The 14,020-nt window shown below is 42.3% G+C and overlaps 1 protein-coding gene across 1 annotated transcript in view; it reads right to left on the bottom strand.

The window, feature by feature from the left end:
* The window catches only part of LOC109913679 (torsin-1A-interacting protein 2-like), a 34,131-nt gene extending 20,389 nt beyond the window's left edge, over window positions 1-13,742 (bottom strand). Inside the window, exons 1-6 of the mRNA XM_048602226.1 lie at window positions 13,660-13,742; window positions 9,730-9,839; window positions 9,564-9,629; window positions 4,724-4,768; window positions 4,487-4,567; window positions 3,722-3,781 (exon numbers count right to left, since the gene is read on the bottom strand). Of these exons, the coding sequence (XP_048458183.1) occupies window positions 3,722-3,781; window positions 4,487-4,567; window positions 4,724-4,768; window positions 9,564-9,629; window positions 9,730-9,811 (334 nt within the window). The 5' untranslated portion in view covers window positions 9,812-9,839; window positions 13,660-13,742. The remainder of the gene's footprint in view (window positions 1-3,721; window positions 3,782-4,486; window positions 4,568-4,723; window positions 4,769-9,563; window positions 9,630-9,729; window positions 9,840-13,659) is intronic.
* Window positions 13,743-14,020: the final 278 nt, after the last annotated feature.

Genomic DNA, 14,020 nt, shown 5'->3' with positions numbered 1-14,020 from the left:
CGCTGTCAAGACTTGGTGAAGTATATTTAGGGCTCAGATAGACAGTTTTTTAATTACTAAGGGAATCAAAGATTATGAAGATAAGGCAGGAAAATGGACTTCCCAGCCAAAGTGTGATATGCCTTAAATTCTGCTTACGCCAAAAGAAAAAAGGAACCAAACGTTACAACAAATATTGCTATTCTGCTTTACCTGAAGTTACAGGCCTGTGATCATCTTTTGTTGATAATGAGGTACCACTATCCTTTTGACATATGGGAAAGCAGGATTTGTAAGGTGATCAGCACAGTTTCCAAGTATGTGTGCACAATGAGACTGTGACTGTGAAATAACTGAGTCACTTGAAATATCAAACTCTAAAGCTAAAAACCTGTTTTGCTAATTTAAGTTGACAGCCTGAATCACAAACTGATACATTGTTTGATCATGACAATAAATATTAACTAAATAAAAGGTGGTTCAATACCATCTTTGTTTGATGTTGTGATACATATAATGTTTCTGAATAAGTAGAACAAATTAACACAAAATAAATCACATACGTTCCTTTAAAGAAATCATTGAAATTGTTCTTTCTGTCACAGGCAGAAAGTTATGGGGAAACAATCACTGTAGGTTTTAGCAAATAAGGGATCAAAGCTTAAAATGTCACTCACTCTGTCCTGTTTGAATAGAGATTGTTGTGCACATTTATCAACTCTAGGACCAGTTTCCCATCATGCAAGGAAATCCACTAATGTTGTGGCCTGAAGATATCTAGCTGTAGAATTCCAGCATGCTCAGGCCTCCTGCGATCTACTGGAGGATTTGAATCTAAGCACCCACTTAAACATGAAGCCAGAGGGTTGTGGTACAAAAATGAAATCAGTTGGCAGACGTCAACGTTACAGTGAAAAAAAAAATGATGGTTTAGCAAGTTAATACTTTTAGTCACCAGTGTGAAAATTTTAAGTCACAAAGTAATTGCCTTTCTCAGGGTGGGTGGGGGAAACCATCTTTAACAGTCATGAAGCTTGTGACGCACAATGTGTATAACAATTGGATTAATAGTCGACACAGTATATGACTAAAGTTAATGAAACATCTTGGCTGTTGATGAAACTATATTTACCTGAATGTCATATTTTCTGTTCAGGAATGAAACTGAGATATTAAGGTTGTTATCAATCACACATTCCCAAAACAAAATAAGAAATAGGACAGATAACGAGTCCACTCTGCATTTCAACATGATTAAAGCACATCTTCTACCTATCTGTACTATCCCCATTTCCCTTAATACTCAAGTATCTTATTAAGTTTTACCTTGAATACACTCAACGACTGAGCACCTTGAGCTCTCTATGGTGATGAATTTCAAAGATTCACAAACTTTTGAGTGAAGAAATCCTTCCTAATCTCAGACTTAAGTCATTTACTCCTTACCATAAGACTGTGCCTATGTACTATTTTTATCAGCCAGTGGAAACATTTTCTCAACATCTATCCAGTCAAGCCATTCAATAGTCGTACTTCAATCAGTTTCCAACCAAGGTGAATAGCTTCACGTCTTGTAATACCGTATTTATTCTGCCATGTTCTTTCTCACTTTAACCTGTCTACAACTGTTTGCATTCTTTTTGCATAAAAGAAAGAAATACACTGGTAAGGCTATAGGAATGAAAGGTGGAGTGGGGTTTTTTGGATTGTTCTGCAGGGCGTCAGCATGGACTTAATGGGGCAAAAATGAATTATCACTTCCTTTCAACAGCAAACTCAATTATGGCGCCCCAAGGCATTAACATTGACTATAAATAGCTGATGCTTCATAACTGATTTTCTGAGCCCCACATATTACAGCCTGTCAAATCGATAAAGTTCTGTGCTCTCTCTTTCGTTCATTAACCAAATCTCTGAACTATGCTGATATATTACTCCCAATCCCACAAGACCTAATTTTGTTAAAACCTCTTGTGTGACACCTTATCACATGCTTTTCAAAATTCAAGTAAACTACATGCACCAGTTCATCCTTTTCCATCATACTAGTTATAGTCTCAAAAACTACTAAGCAGATTTGCCAAACAAACAATTTCCTTTTCACGATCAATATCAACTATTCCCAATCGTATGATTTTCCAAGAGCACCGCTACCACTGCTCTAAACTCTTGGCTTCCCATTATTTCCAGAATTTGTGCAATTTCTTTCTCTCCCATTATAAAGTTACCCATGTGCCTCTAATGGACCAATGTTTACTTTCACTAATCATTTCCTGTTTACAAATCTACAGAAATGTTTACCTCTTAGAGTGTCACTAGTCCACTCTCATTCTCTTTTAATCCTCCTTTGCTGATTCTAAAATCCTTTTAATCCACAAGTTTATTATTGTTGGCATCAATACACACCCGTTACTTCGTTCTAATACTATCTTTAACTTTTCCTGCTAGCCACATTGAGATCACTCTTTCTGTGGAATGTTTGTTCTTTAAAGAAATAATTTGCACCAAATATGCATTAACTCTGTAAAAAATAGCCATTGCTTGTCTATCATATCTTTTAAGGTAGTTTCCAAATGATCACAGCCGAGTCACCCCTCTTACCAATGAAGTGTGTCTTGTTTAGGTCCAAAATGAAATGATGTTCCCAATGACCAGGGAGTGCAGAACCAGGGGTTTCACTTTAAGGGAATGGGGTAAGCAATTTAGGACCAAGATGAGGAGAAATTGCTTCACCCAGAGAGAAATGACCCTGTGGAATTCTCTGACACAGAAAGTAGCAGAGGCCAAAACATTAAATATTTCCAAGGACGAGTTTGGTATAGTTCTGGTTTGCAATGCAGTGACACCAACAGTTCAAATCCTGCACCAGCTGAGGTCACCATAAAGGATTCTCCTTCTCAACCTCTCCCCTCGCCTCAGCAAACCCTCGGGTTAAACCACCATCAATCATCTCTTTCTAATGAGAGAACAGCTGTATGTTCTGGTAAGACCATGGCAACTTTACCTCTACCTTTTACTGAGTTCATCAGGTCCCATCTGATTTAAAGATAGCCTGCTCCAACCGAACAACTCTCTATTACTCTAGATACTGGTGCCAATTAACCATGAAGCAAGACCTCTGACTTCCTCATGAATCTTTCAGCTTCACATTTCTTTCCAAAATGTTTATCCCGGTGTCAATTTGTATAGGGCTCAGGTATCAACACAGACATTATCTTGGAGGTCCTGCTTTTTAATCGGATTCTAACATTTGAAGCACTTCAAGGGATATTCGTTTAGGTCAGTTGGCTGGACAGCTGGTTTGCAATGAAAAGAGACGCCAACAGCATGGGTTCAATTCCCACGCTGGCTGAAGTTATCATTAAGGATTTTTCTTCTCAACCTCTTCCCTCACTTGAGAGAGATGGTGACCCTCAGGTTGAACCAACTCCAGTTGTCATGCTCTAATGAGAAAACAGCCTTTTAAGTCTGGTAAGACCACAGCAATGTAAGCACACTCAGCAGAACACCATTCCTTGTTTTACATCTGTCGTTAATTCCTACGTGGACCATGAGACACAACTGGATATTACTCCTCCCAATTTGTCTCTAGCCCGGAAGCAATGTCCTTAAATCATTGCCACATTCTTAATTACTCTCTCCACTGAAGCAAACAACTCTTTAAGGAAATTTATCTGTCAGTTCTGAACTCTGTAATACATCCATCATATCCTTGGGCTTATGGAACAAGAAAGAGTCATACCTTTGGTTGAACGAAGAGGTCTTCGGGTTAGACTAGGCTGTGCTCGCAGAAGAACGTGATCTGCCAAAAACAGAAATAAAAGAGGCTATGAGCACTCAAAGTTCAGTTGTAGGTTTAGCTGAAGTCATTCAGCATAAATACCACTTTTAAGAACTCATTATTGATTTTCTCTACAGTAATATGTCGATGACAGAAGCATGTGCAGTAATGAGTCTTGATGATTCAACCCCATCGTGACTTCACCGATCTCATTTTGGGCAGTGGTCAAGACATGAAACTGCTTCAACAACTCTGGAGTCAGGAAAAAGATGTAAATGTTGCTGAGGCTCGTAAATCAGGCGACAACACAGTGACTCTTGTCAGAAAGTGCACCAGCGTGGGCAGCAGATGTACACAAGGTGTCACTTCAATACCCCACTGTTAAGGCGAAGGGAGAAGGGAGGATGGGCAAGAGAAAATGGAGATGGAAATAACAATTAAATTTAATACTATTCACATAATCCTCTTGTCAGCAGGGAAATGAATGATTCATATTAAAACTAGCTTGTCCTCCTGGTGAGTAGGGATATTGGTTGAAATGTCTGCTTCATTGCTCTGATGCATAGATATTAACAGTTTCACTGTATTTATTCCAGAACAAGCAGTTTACCTGGGAAGGGCAACGCCAAAGAGCAGCAGAATTGATTTATACCTAGTGAGTTAAAGGACAATTGGAGAACCACTTTAAACGGAACTGACTACAAACAATCTCGGAGAATTCTGTACCTGATGAAGCCCGAGATCGTGTCCTGCTACCGACTGGTGAATCACCACCTGCCCCCACATCACCTTCAGAGTCACTGGTTTCTAAGGAAAAAGGAAGCACAAGTATCACAATGACAATGTTCGAGATCGCCACTAGCATTTATAATAACAATGGTTGTTTCGAAACCATACTGTTTGAAAAGTTACTGATGCCAGATGAGATAAAACAGTGCAAATACCTTTTGCGACTCCACTTACTTGCGTCTGCTTTGCCAAAGTCAACTTTATCTTTAGGAATGTGATCTGTAGGAAAAGAGTCACTTCTGTTACATGCTGTAATTGCTGTTCCATGCAACAACACTAATTCCTGCCTGTTCAATCTGAAATTAGATAATTGCAGATAGAGTGTAAGGACCTGGGTAGTGAGAATGAAGCTTTCTCTCATCCTTGGAAAGGAAAAGTAGAAGAACATATCAGACTTCTTTTACATCAAGGCAAGACCAAGAAGATTCAAAGGCAGCCAGGGAAGTGAGGGTAAAGGCCAGTGGCAAACAAGAGAAGAAGGGAGGTGATGAATGGCTATTGACCAGTGCACAGTGACGATTTGTTAATGAGCATATTGGTCAGTAGAACTATGGTTGAGGCTGGAATTATTTGAAAGAAGCTCAGGTCTTTTCTGGTTCCATATCAGAAACTTAAATAACCATACATTTCATTGTTTGAGAAAAAAATTGCAAACTATAAGTCTAACAATAAACTTGATAGCAATCCTCACCGCATCAAAGCCATTGGCGTTTGTTTGACTAACAGCAGACTAGGAATTTGATTTACATTGAAGGTATGCACTTTTCACACAAGACATCCTGTCCTCACCAACTGTTAAATGACTTGTCTAGTAGTGTTAACATAACAGATCATTTCCAGCATCTGCTGAGGTCTAGCCAATCTACCGATGACACACCAAACATTATGATTGGATCATTGATAGATATGGGGTGCAAACTTTAAAAAAAGGCTAAATACAACTGCAAAAATTCTGAACCAACCCAGACCCATGTCAGAAAGGTTTTAGTGATATGCAAGATGTGGGTATTTCTGGTGAGTCTGGCATTTATTGCTCATCCCTCATTGTCCTTGAGGAAGCGGTGATCAGCCACCTTCTTGAATACAAATGACTGGCATGCTAGATTGCTTCATTACCGTGGGTCTGCAATCACATTTAATTGATTTCCTTCCCCAAATGAAGGATATGAGCAAATCAGATGGTACCTTACAGCAAGCTGGTAGTTTTATAGGTATTGTTACTGACATTTAAAATATATGCAATTAGATTAAAATCTGAGGGCCTGGATTTTAACACGATCACTTATTCAGAAACATTACCACTCGGCTACAGCTTCCTGTAATAGATCTGACACTACTAAACACAAAATAATTACTTTGCACACTGTCTAGAAATAATAATCAGACTCCTTCATTATCTATTTTCTCACTTGAGAAAGGGATCTATAGCATGGAGAGGAGAATGAACAAACAAACTGGCATCTTTAGTGCTTTACAACTGATGAAACACTTCTGAAATGTTGTCGCTGTTTTGATGTAGGGACAAACAACTGCCAGTACGCCTGCAGCAAGGTCCCAAGGTCCCAAAAACACCAATGAGGCAATAACCAATTACATTATTTCAGTGACAGTGGCTGAGGGATAATGTTTGCCAGGTCATACATGAGAGCTCCCTTTGTTGACGTTGTTGACTTGCTCACCAAGCTGGCTCGTTTTCGCTCAGACGTTTCGTCACCATGCTCGGTAACAGCATCAGTGGGGCCATGATGAAGCGATGCTGTTCTCCTCCACTTGGAATTTATACTGCCCAGTGTGTAATGGTGAGTTGTCTCATTTCCGGTTCTGTTCTGCATGGGTCTGTATACAGGGTCCAATTCTATATGTTTGTTGATTGCATTATGGGTTGAGAACCATGTCTCTAGGAATTCCCATGCATATCTATCTTTGGCTTGGGCTACTATGGTTACATTGCCCCAGTTAAACTTATGGCCTTCACTGTCCAAGTGTACTGATATTATGGAAAGTTCATCATGTCGTTTTGCTGCTAGCTGATGTTCGTGTATTCTGATGGCTAGTTTCCTTCCTGTCTGTCCGATGTGATGCTTGTGGCAGTGGTTGCACAATATTTTGTAAACAACGTTGTTCTGCATGTTGTGGGAATGGGGACTTTAATCCTTGTGAGTGCTTGTTGTAGAGTGACTGTGGGCTTGTGTGCTATCATGATTCCCAGTGATCGTAGAAGTCTGGTTGTCAGTTCTGATATGTTCTTGATGTAGGGCAGTGTGGCCAGTGTGTTAGGGCATACTGTGTCTTCTTGTTGTTGTCTATTTAGTAGGCACCTGCAGATGAAGTTGTGGGGATATCCGTAGATAGCAAAGATTTTGTATAGGTGCTCTTTCTCTTTCCTGCGTAGTTCTGGTGTGTTGCAGTGAGTGGTGGCCCTTTAAATAGTGTCCTAATACAGCTTTGTTTGTGGACATTGGGATGGCTGCTGCAGAAATTGAGTATTTGATCAGTGTGGGTTTCTTTCCTGTATACTGAGGTTTGGAACTCCTCGTTGGTCAAATGTTCAACTCTGACATCCAGAAACAGAAGCAGATTGTTATTTTCTTCTTTTGTGAATTTAATCCCAGCGAAAATATTGCTGGTGGTGGGTCTCTTCTAGTTTGGTGCGTTTAATAATGACAAATGTATGGTCCACGAACCAGATCCACAGTTTAGGTTGAATGAGGGGGAGGGTAGTGTGTCCTAGTCTTTGCATGACTGCTTCTGCAAAGATTCCTGAGATGGGTGACCCTACGAGTATGCCACTGATCTGTTTGTATACTGACCATTAAAGACGAGGTGTGTGGCGAGGCATAAGTCTAGTAGTTTGAGTACGTTGTCATTGCTGATGGAGCTGCTGGTCTGTGTTCCTGCTTCCTCTAGTATGTGGCCAGTGTTTCTTTGGCTAGTGGGATGTCAATCGACATGAATAATGCTGTGATGTCAATCGTCATCACTGATTTTTATGTTCTTGAGGGTACGGAGGAATTCTTGGGTTGAGTGGATAGAATGGGGTGTTTCAGTCTCTGTCGTAGGTCCTTGACCAGTTTGTGTGAAGGTGTGCCCAGTAGGAGACAATGGGTCTGAGGGGGATGTGCGGTTTGTGTACTTTAGGAAGCCCAGAGAAGCCGGGGGTGGTCATGCCTTCAGGTTTCATGCTTACGTAGTCAGTCTTGGTTATCTGTCCTGCATCCTTCAGTCACTTAAGTGTCTGGGTGATCCTATTACCTAGCTGCAGTGTTGGGTCTATCACCACCTGTTGGTAAGTGTTTGTATCTGCGAGCAAGGCCTGTGCTTTCTCAACGTAGTCCGGTTTGTTCTTAATGACGGTCATGTTCCCTTTGTCCGCTGGTAGGATTTTAACATTCCTGTCTTTCTTGAGTGTATGTAGTGCTTTTCTCTCTGATGTGTTCTGGGTGTCCCATTTGTTCCTTCGGCTTAGTGTGGGGATTATAGTTTGTGGGATGGCTTGTTGTGTTTCGTCCGTGAATCTGTTGTCTTTTAATGTGGTTTCCAGGACGGCCATGAAGCATGTTCCGTTTGTATCTTTATGCTTATAGTTCAGTCTGCATAACAGGACGGCTTTCTCAGTTCCTGAGAATTGTCTGCTGGATACGTTTCTTATCCACATGTCGGATTTGTTGTTGTCCTGGTCTTTGTAGTGGATCAGTTTGGTAAATTTCTCCTACAGCTGGAGCTTCTTCTTTGTTTTGGTCCTGTGTTGATTAATGATGATGGCCTGTTCTAGGGTTGTAGTCCATGGCTGGTCCAAGTGTTTAGGTACTGTGATTTTTGGCGCGAAATTTGCTGTTCGTACTTGTAGAATCGGTTATGGGCATCATTAATCAGTACCCGTAGCATTCTGCGTCCAGTCTGTTCAGATATTTTATATACCTGTGGGTTGTTGAGTGGAGGTTTCTACTTCACGCTGTGGGGCACTACCTGGTTCCTGAGGCATTCATGGAGAAAGTGAAGTTGTTCGCGGGTAGCGCTCAGTCGGTTGGCGAAGGTTTCCCATTGTCAGGCAATTTTTAGTGCGTTGCACCCGTAGGTGTTTAAGGTTTTCAGCAAAGATTTGTAGCTTGGGTCGTGGATGAGGTTATTGACTTGCTGACTGAGCTGGCTTGTTTTCTTTCAGTTCAGTTCTGCAACACGCCAGAACTATGCAGGAAAGAGGAAGAGCACCTATACAAAATCTTCACTATCTACGGATATCCCCACAACTTCATCCACAGGTGCCTACTAAATAGACAACAAGAGGACACAGTACGTCCGAACACACTGGCCACACTGCCCTACATCAAGAACATATCAGAACTGACAAGACTCCTAAGACCACTAGGAATCATGGTGGCTCACAAGCCCACAGCCACTCTACAACAAACACTCACAAAAAGCCCCTTTCCCACAACATGCAGAACAACATTGTTTATAAAATACCACGCAATGACTGCCACAAGCATTACATCAGGCAGACAGGAAGGAAAGTAGCCATTAGAATACACGAACATCAGCTAGCAGCAAAACGACATGACAAACTTTCCTCAATATCAATACACTTAGACAATGAAGGTCATAAGTTTAACTTGGACAATGTAACTATTGTAGCCCAATCCAAAGATAGACATGCACGGGAATTCCTAGAGGCATTCACATCTCTGAATCAGAAGGCTGTGGGTTCAAAACCTCATCCAAAGATATGACACAGAGTCAGTCAAGGCTAACAGTCCAGATGTTAAGATCTCCCTTCTGTCCTCTCTCAAAATTGTAAAATATGCTATTTGAAGAACATGACAGTTCTCCTTAAAGTAACTCATTGGCATATAAAGCACCATAAGACATTCTGATATTCTGAAATGCACTACAGAAATTCTTCCTAGGGAAGTGAAGTTGTGAGAAACTTAGGAGCTCAAGCTCTACATGCAAGTAAACACAAAATAAGTTTTTTTAAAAAGCCCACATTCAAGAATTTGAAGCATTTAATTCATACCTCTCCTCACAGGACTACTGTCCACATCATCTGTCACTTTCTTATTTGGAGAAAGTCTACTTCCATCTAGAAAAGCAAATGAAGATAATAAATCAAGCAAAGAACAAAACGTCACACTGCAGATAAAGGCTTTGACATCATTGTTTTGAAGCAAATCTTGGTTCACCCACCTGAAGCACTTTGACAGTTCCCAAGTAGGTTTGAAAGAACCAGTATTCAACTAACTCAACCGGTCTGCTTTCAAACATCGTCTGATTGGAATTATTGATGGTTCCACTGATAAGATAGAGAATATTAAAGGACTGGATACAAAGTTCATTTGAACTGCTGAATGCACAACAAAAGATCACCACTTTCAGTCCAGCCACACAGGACAGATTGCCATTAAATAAAAATGGCATTGAAGTATGGGACTGACAAGGCACTGGTCTGCTTTAAAATTCCACAGTGGGATATTAATCCTGCCAGATTAGATAATACATCTTACCCCTTGGCAAATGTGTCTCAGTCTTTGGAAATACTTTCTACTGCTGTCTTTCTCATTTTGAGGTTCATTTATATCACCATATAAAGGTACAGACAGAGCCAAAGGTGTTATTTAATCTTGGAGTTTGTGCAGGATCAATAAATCATTTGAGCTTTGTTCTCCGAACTTCCAACAACCACCATGCCAAAGCTAGACACACCTTTCAGGTGTGAATTACGAATATATTCAAATCAATTATCTCTAGTTACAATGCCAATATTTCTATACCCGATCTGGTTAACCATTAACCATGCTCTTTGATTACTCATTCAGAATCAACCTCACTTAAACTCAAAACATTTAGGTTACATATATTCAATCTGACTCATCTTCTGCTCTCTCAACTGTTTTTTCTAAACAAAACTGACCATCTAATTTCCTTCCTTAGCCCTATAATATTGGTAATGGTTGCCTCTTGTCTAGTATTGTCACCCTTCCTGTCAAATTTGTTGTCATCACCAACCTCTACAAATAACACCCTTTGGTTCCTATGTTCACCACCAAATATTCTTACTAACACTTTCACAAGCTCAAGCATCATCTCAGAATTTCATCCAAACAGCCATGTGAGCCACATTGCTGTGTTACTGTTTTTGAGGTAGCCATTCGTGATGCAGAGCTGGGAATGTGGCATATGTGGAAGGCAGCCTTGCGTTTTTGCACAATGGCACAGAGGGGCAGCATGAAGCTGAGAACGAGGAAGATTCAAGTCTAGATCCACGGAGGAGACCAGAGATAACCAGGAATCCAGTAGCTCAGGGTGGAGCATCCATGAAGCCTTATGGGCCATCAACAGCAGCAGAATCATACTCCAACACAATCTGCAACCTATTGTCTAGCATATCCCCACTCAACCATTACCATCAAGCCAGGGGATCAATCCTGGTTCAAAGAACAGTGCAGGAGATCATGCCAGGAGCAACAGTAGACAGACTTAAAAATGAAGAGTCAACCTGGTGCAGATGCACAACAGGGTTTGCTCTGCACCAAACAGCCTAAGCAGTAAGTGACAGACAGAGCTAAGCGATCCCACAACCAACAGATCAGATGAGTCAATACAGTGCAGAGCTGGAGGAACACAGCAGGTCAGGCAGCAGAGGAGCAGGAAAGTTGACGTTCGGGTTTACATCCTTACTGATGAAGGGTGTAAACCCGAAATGTCGACTTTCCTGCTCCTCTGATGCTGCCTGACCAGCTGTGTCCCTCCAGCTCCACTCTGTATTGACTCCGACTCAAGCATCTGCAGTTTTTGCTATCTCAAGATCAAATCTGAGTTCTGTAATCCTACTACATCCATGGTGGTGGACAATTAACTCACTGGAAGACGAGACTCCACAAATGTCCCCACCCTCAGTAATGGGGGAACCCAGTACATCAGTGCAAAAGATAAAGCTAAAGTCTTCGTACCAATCTTCAGCTAAAAGTGTCGAGTGGATAATCCATCTTGTCCTCCTGCCGTGGTTCTCACCACCACAGATCCCAGTCTTCATCCAATTTGACTCACTCCAGACGATATCAAGAAATGGTTCGGGCAGCGGATACTGCAAAGGATATGGGCCCTGACAACATTCCAGCAGTGAAGTCTTGAGCTCCAGATCTTGCCACACCCCTAAACAAGCTATTCCAGCACAGCTACAAAACTGGTATCGATCTGACAATGTGGAAAATTGCCCAGGTATGTCCAAAAAGCAGGACAAATCGAACCCAGCCAATTATTACCTCATTAGTCCACTCTCAATTATGTGATGGAAGGTGTCATCAACAGCACTTGCTCAACTATAACTTGCTCATTGACATCCAGTTTTGGATTCCCCTCGGGCAACTCAGCCCCTGAACTCGTTACTGCCTTTGTTCAAACATGGACAAAAGAAAAGAATTCCAGAGGTGAGGCGAGGGTGACAGCATTTGACATCAAGGCTACATTTAGATCGATTAATGTGACCAAGTGATCAAATACATGTGACAATAAATGATTCTAAGTGTATGGGATCAAGCGCCCTTACCAAAACTGAAATCCATGGGAATAAGGGAGAACACTTGACGATGGTTGGAGTCATATATTGCACAAAGAAAGATAGCTGCAGTTGTTGGAGGTCAGTCACCTCAGCTCCTAGACATTTCTGTAGGAGTTCCTCAGAGTAGTGTCACAGGCCCGACCATCATCAACTGTTTCATCAATAACCTTCCTTCAATTATAAAGTCAGAGTGGACAAGTTGATCGATAATTGAACAATGTCCAACACTATCTGGGACTCCCAGACACTGTAACAGTCCATTCTCAGATACAACAAGACCGGGACAATATCCAGGCTTGCGCTGACAAGCGGCAAGTAGCATTTGTGCCACACAAATACCAGTCTATGACCATTACCAATAAGAGACAGTCTAACCACTGCCCCTTGACATTCAATAGTACTACCATCACTGAATCCCCCACTATCAACATCCAGGGGGTTATCAATGACCAGAAACTCAACTGGACTCGACACATAACCACAGTGGCTACAAGAGCAGGTCAGAGGCTAGGAATACTGCAGCAAGTAACTCACCTCCTGACTCCCCAAAAGCTGACCAACATCTACAAGGCACAAGTCAGGAGTGCAATAAAATACTCACTTGCCTGCATGAGTGCAGTTCCAACACCACTCAAGATGTTTGACACCATTCAGGACAAAGTAGCCCACTTGATTAGAGCCACATCCATAAACATCCACTCCCTGAACCACTAATGCACAGGAGAAAATGTGTACGATCTACAAGATGCACTGCATATATGCAGCAAGGATTCTTACACAGCAGCTTCCAAACCCAAGACCCCTTCCATCTAGAAGGACAAAAGCAGCGAATACATGGGCAAACCGCCACTTACAAGTTCCCCTCCAAGGTATTCACCATCCTGCCTTGGAAATATATCGCCATTCCTTCAGTGTCACTAGTGCAAAATCCTGGAACTCCCTCCCTAACAGCATTGTGAGTCTAGCTACAGCACCGTGAGCTGCAGCTGTACAAGACGGCAGCTCACCACCACCACCTTCGTTGAGGCCAACTGGGAACAGTCAACAAATGCTGGCCTAGGCAGTGAAGCCCATAACCTTAAGCAAACAAAAATGCTCTGTCAGCTTTCGTTTGACAACTGCAACACCAATATGCTGGCGGTTTTGCAACCTTTTGGAAGCACATCAAGAGCTCTTAAACAAATGCCTGCATTAGTCCATCACTACAACTGAGTTGCTGATGCATCTGCAGAGTGATCATGGTGACCACCTGAAAATGGTGGTGCCCCATCTCCTGAGCTGAGAAAGGACCCTTTAAATGGAGATAAAGTGGAATAAAGTGCCCACAGAGGTTTGTTAATGTTTGGAACTGTCCTTGCCTGGGTCACTGAATATATTAAAAGCTGAACCAGACAACGTTTCGCTGACAACTTGGGAGTTAACGGTTAATATGGGACTGGGGCAGGAAAGGTGGAGTTAAGGCTACAACCAGATCAGCCATGACTGAATGATGAAGCAGCTGCTTCGAGGGGCTGAACGGCCTCCTACTTCTTCTCCTCCTCATCCATACCCTCACCTCCTCTTGAGGCTCTCGCCCCGCTCACAGGCCCGGAGCTGTTGCTGCTCTCGCTGTCGGTGTCAGCCATCTCTCCGGCCGGCATCAGAAAGACACGCAGCCGCAGAGCAAGCCCCTCCGCCGGGAAAAATCCGGGTCCTGAGCGAGTGGAACCGGAAACACATGTCTCCACTGTCGGCCATCTTGGTGAGGGCGGATTTCAATCAGTATCCGGTTGCATCAGTCACTGAGAGGGCAAGAGGTGGTGGTAGTGGGGGGGGTGGTATAGGATCGATGGGGAGAGGGGGGATAGGATCAGTGGGGAGAGGGGGATATAGGATCAGAGGGGAGGAGGGGGGTAGGATCAGAGGGGAGGAGGGGG

The sequence above is a fragment of the Rhincodon typus genome, chromosome 10, assembly GCF_021869965.1.
Source record: "Rhincodon typus isolate 14 chromosome 10, sRhiTyp1.1, whole genome shotgun sequence".
NCBI lineage: Eukaryota > Metazoa > Chordata > Chondrichthyes > Orectolobiformes > Rhincodontidae > Rhincodon > Rhincodon typus.
The sequence above is the reverse complement of the archived record's forward strand: the minus strand, read 5'-3'. Positions and strand labels throughout refer to the sequence as shown.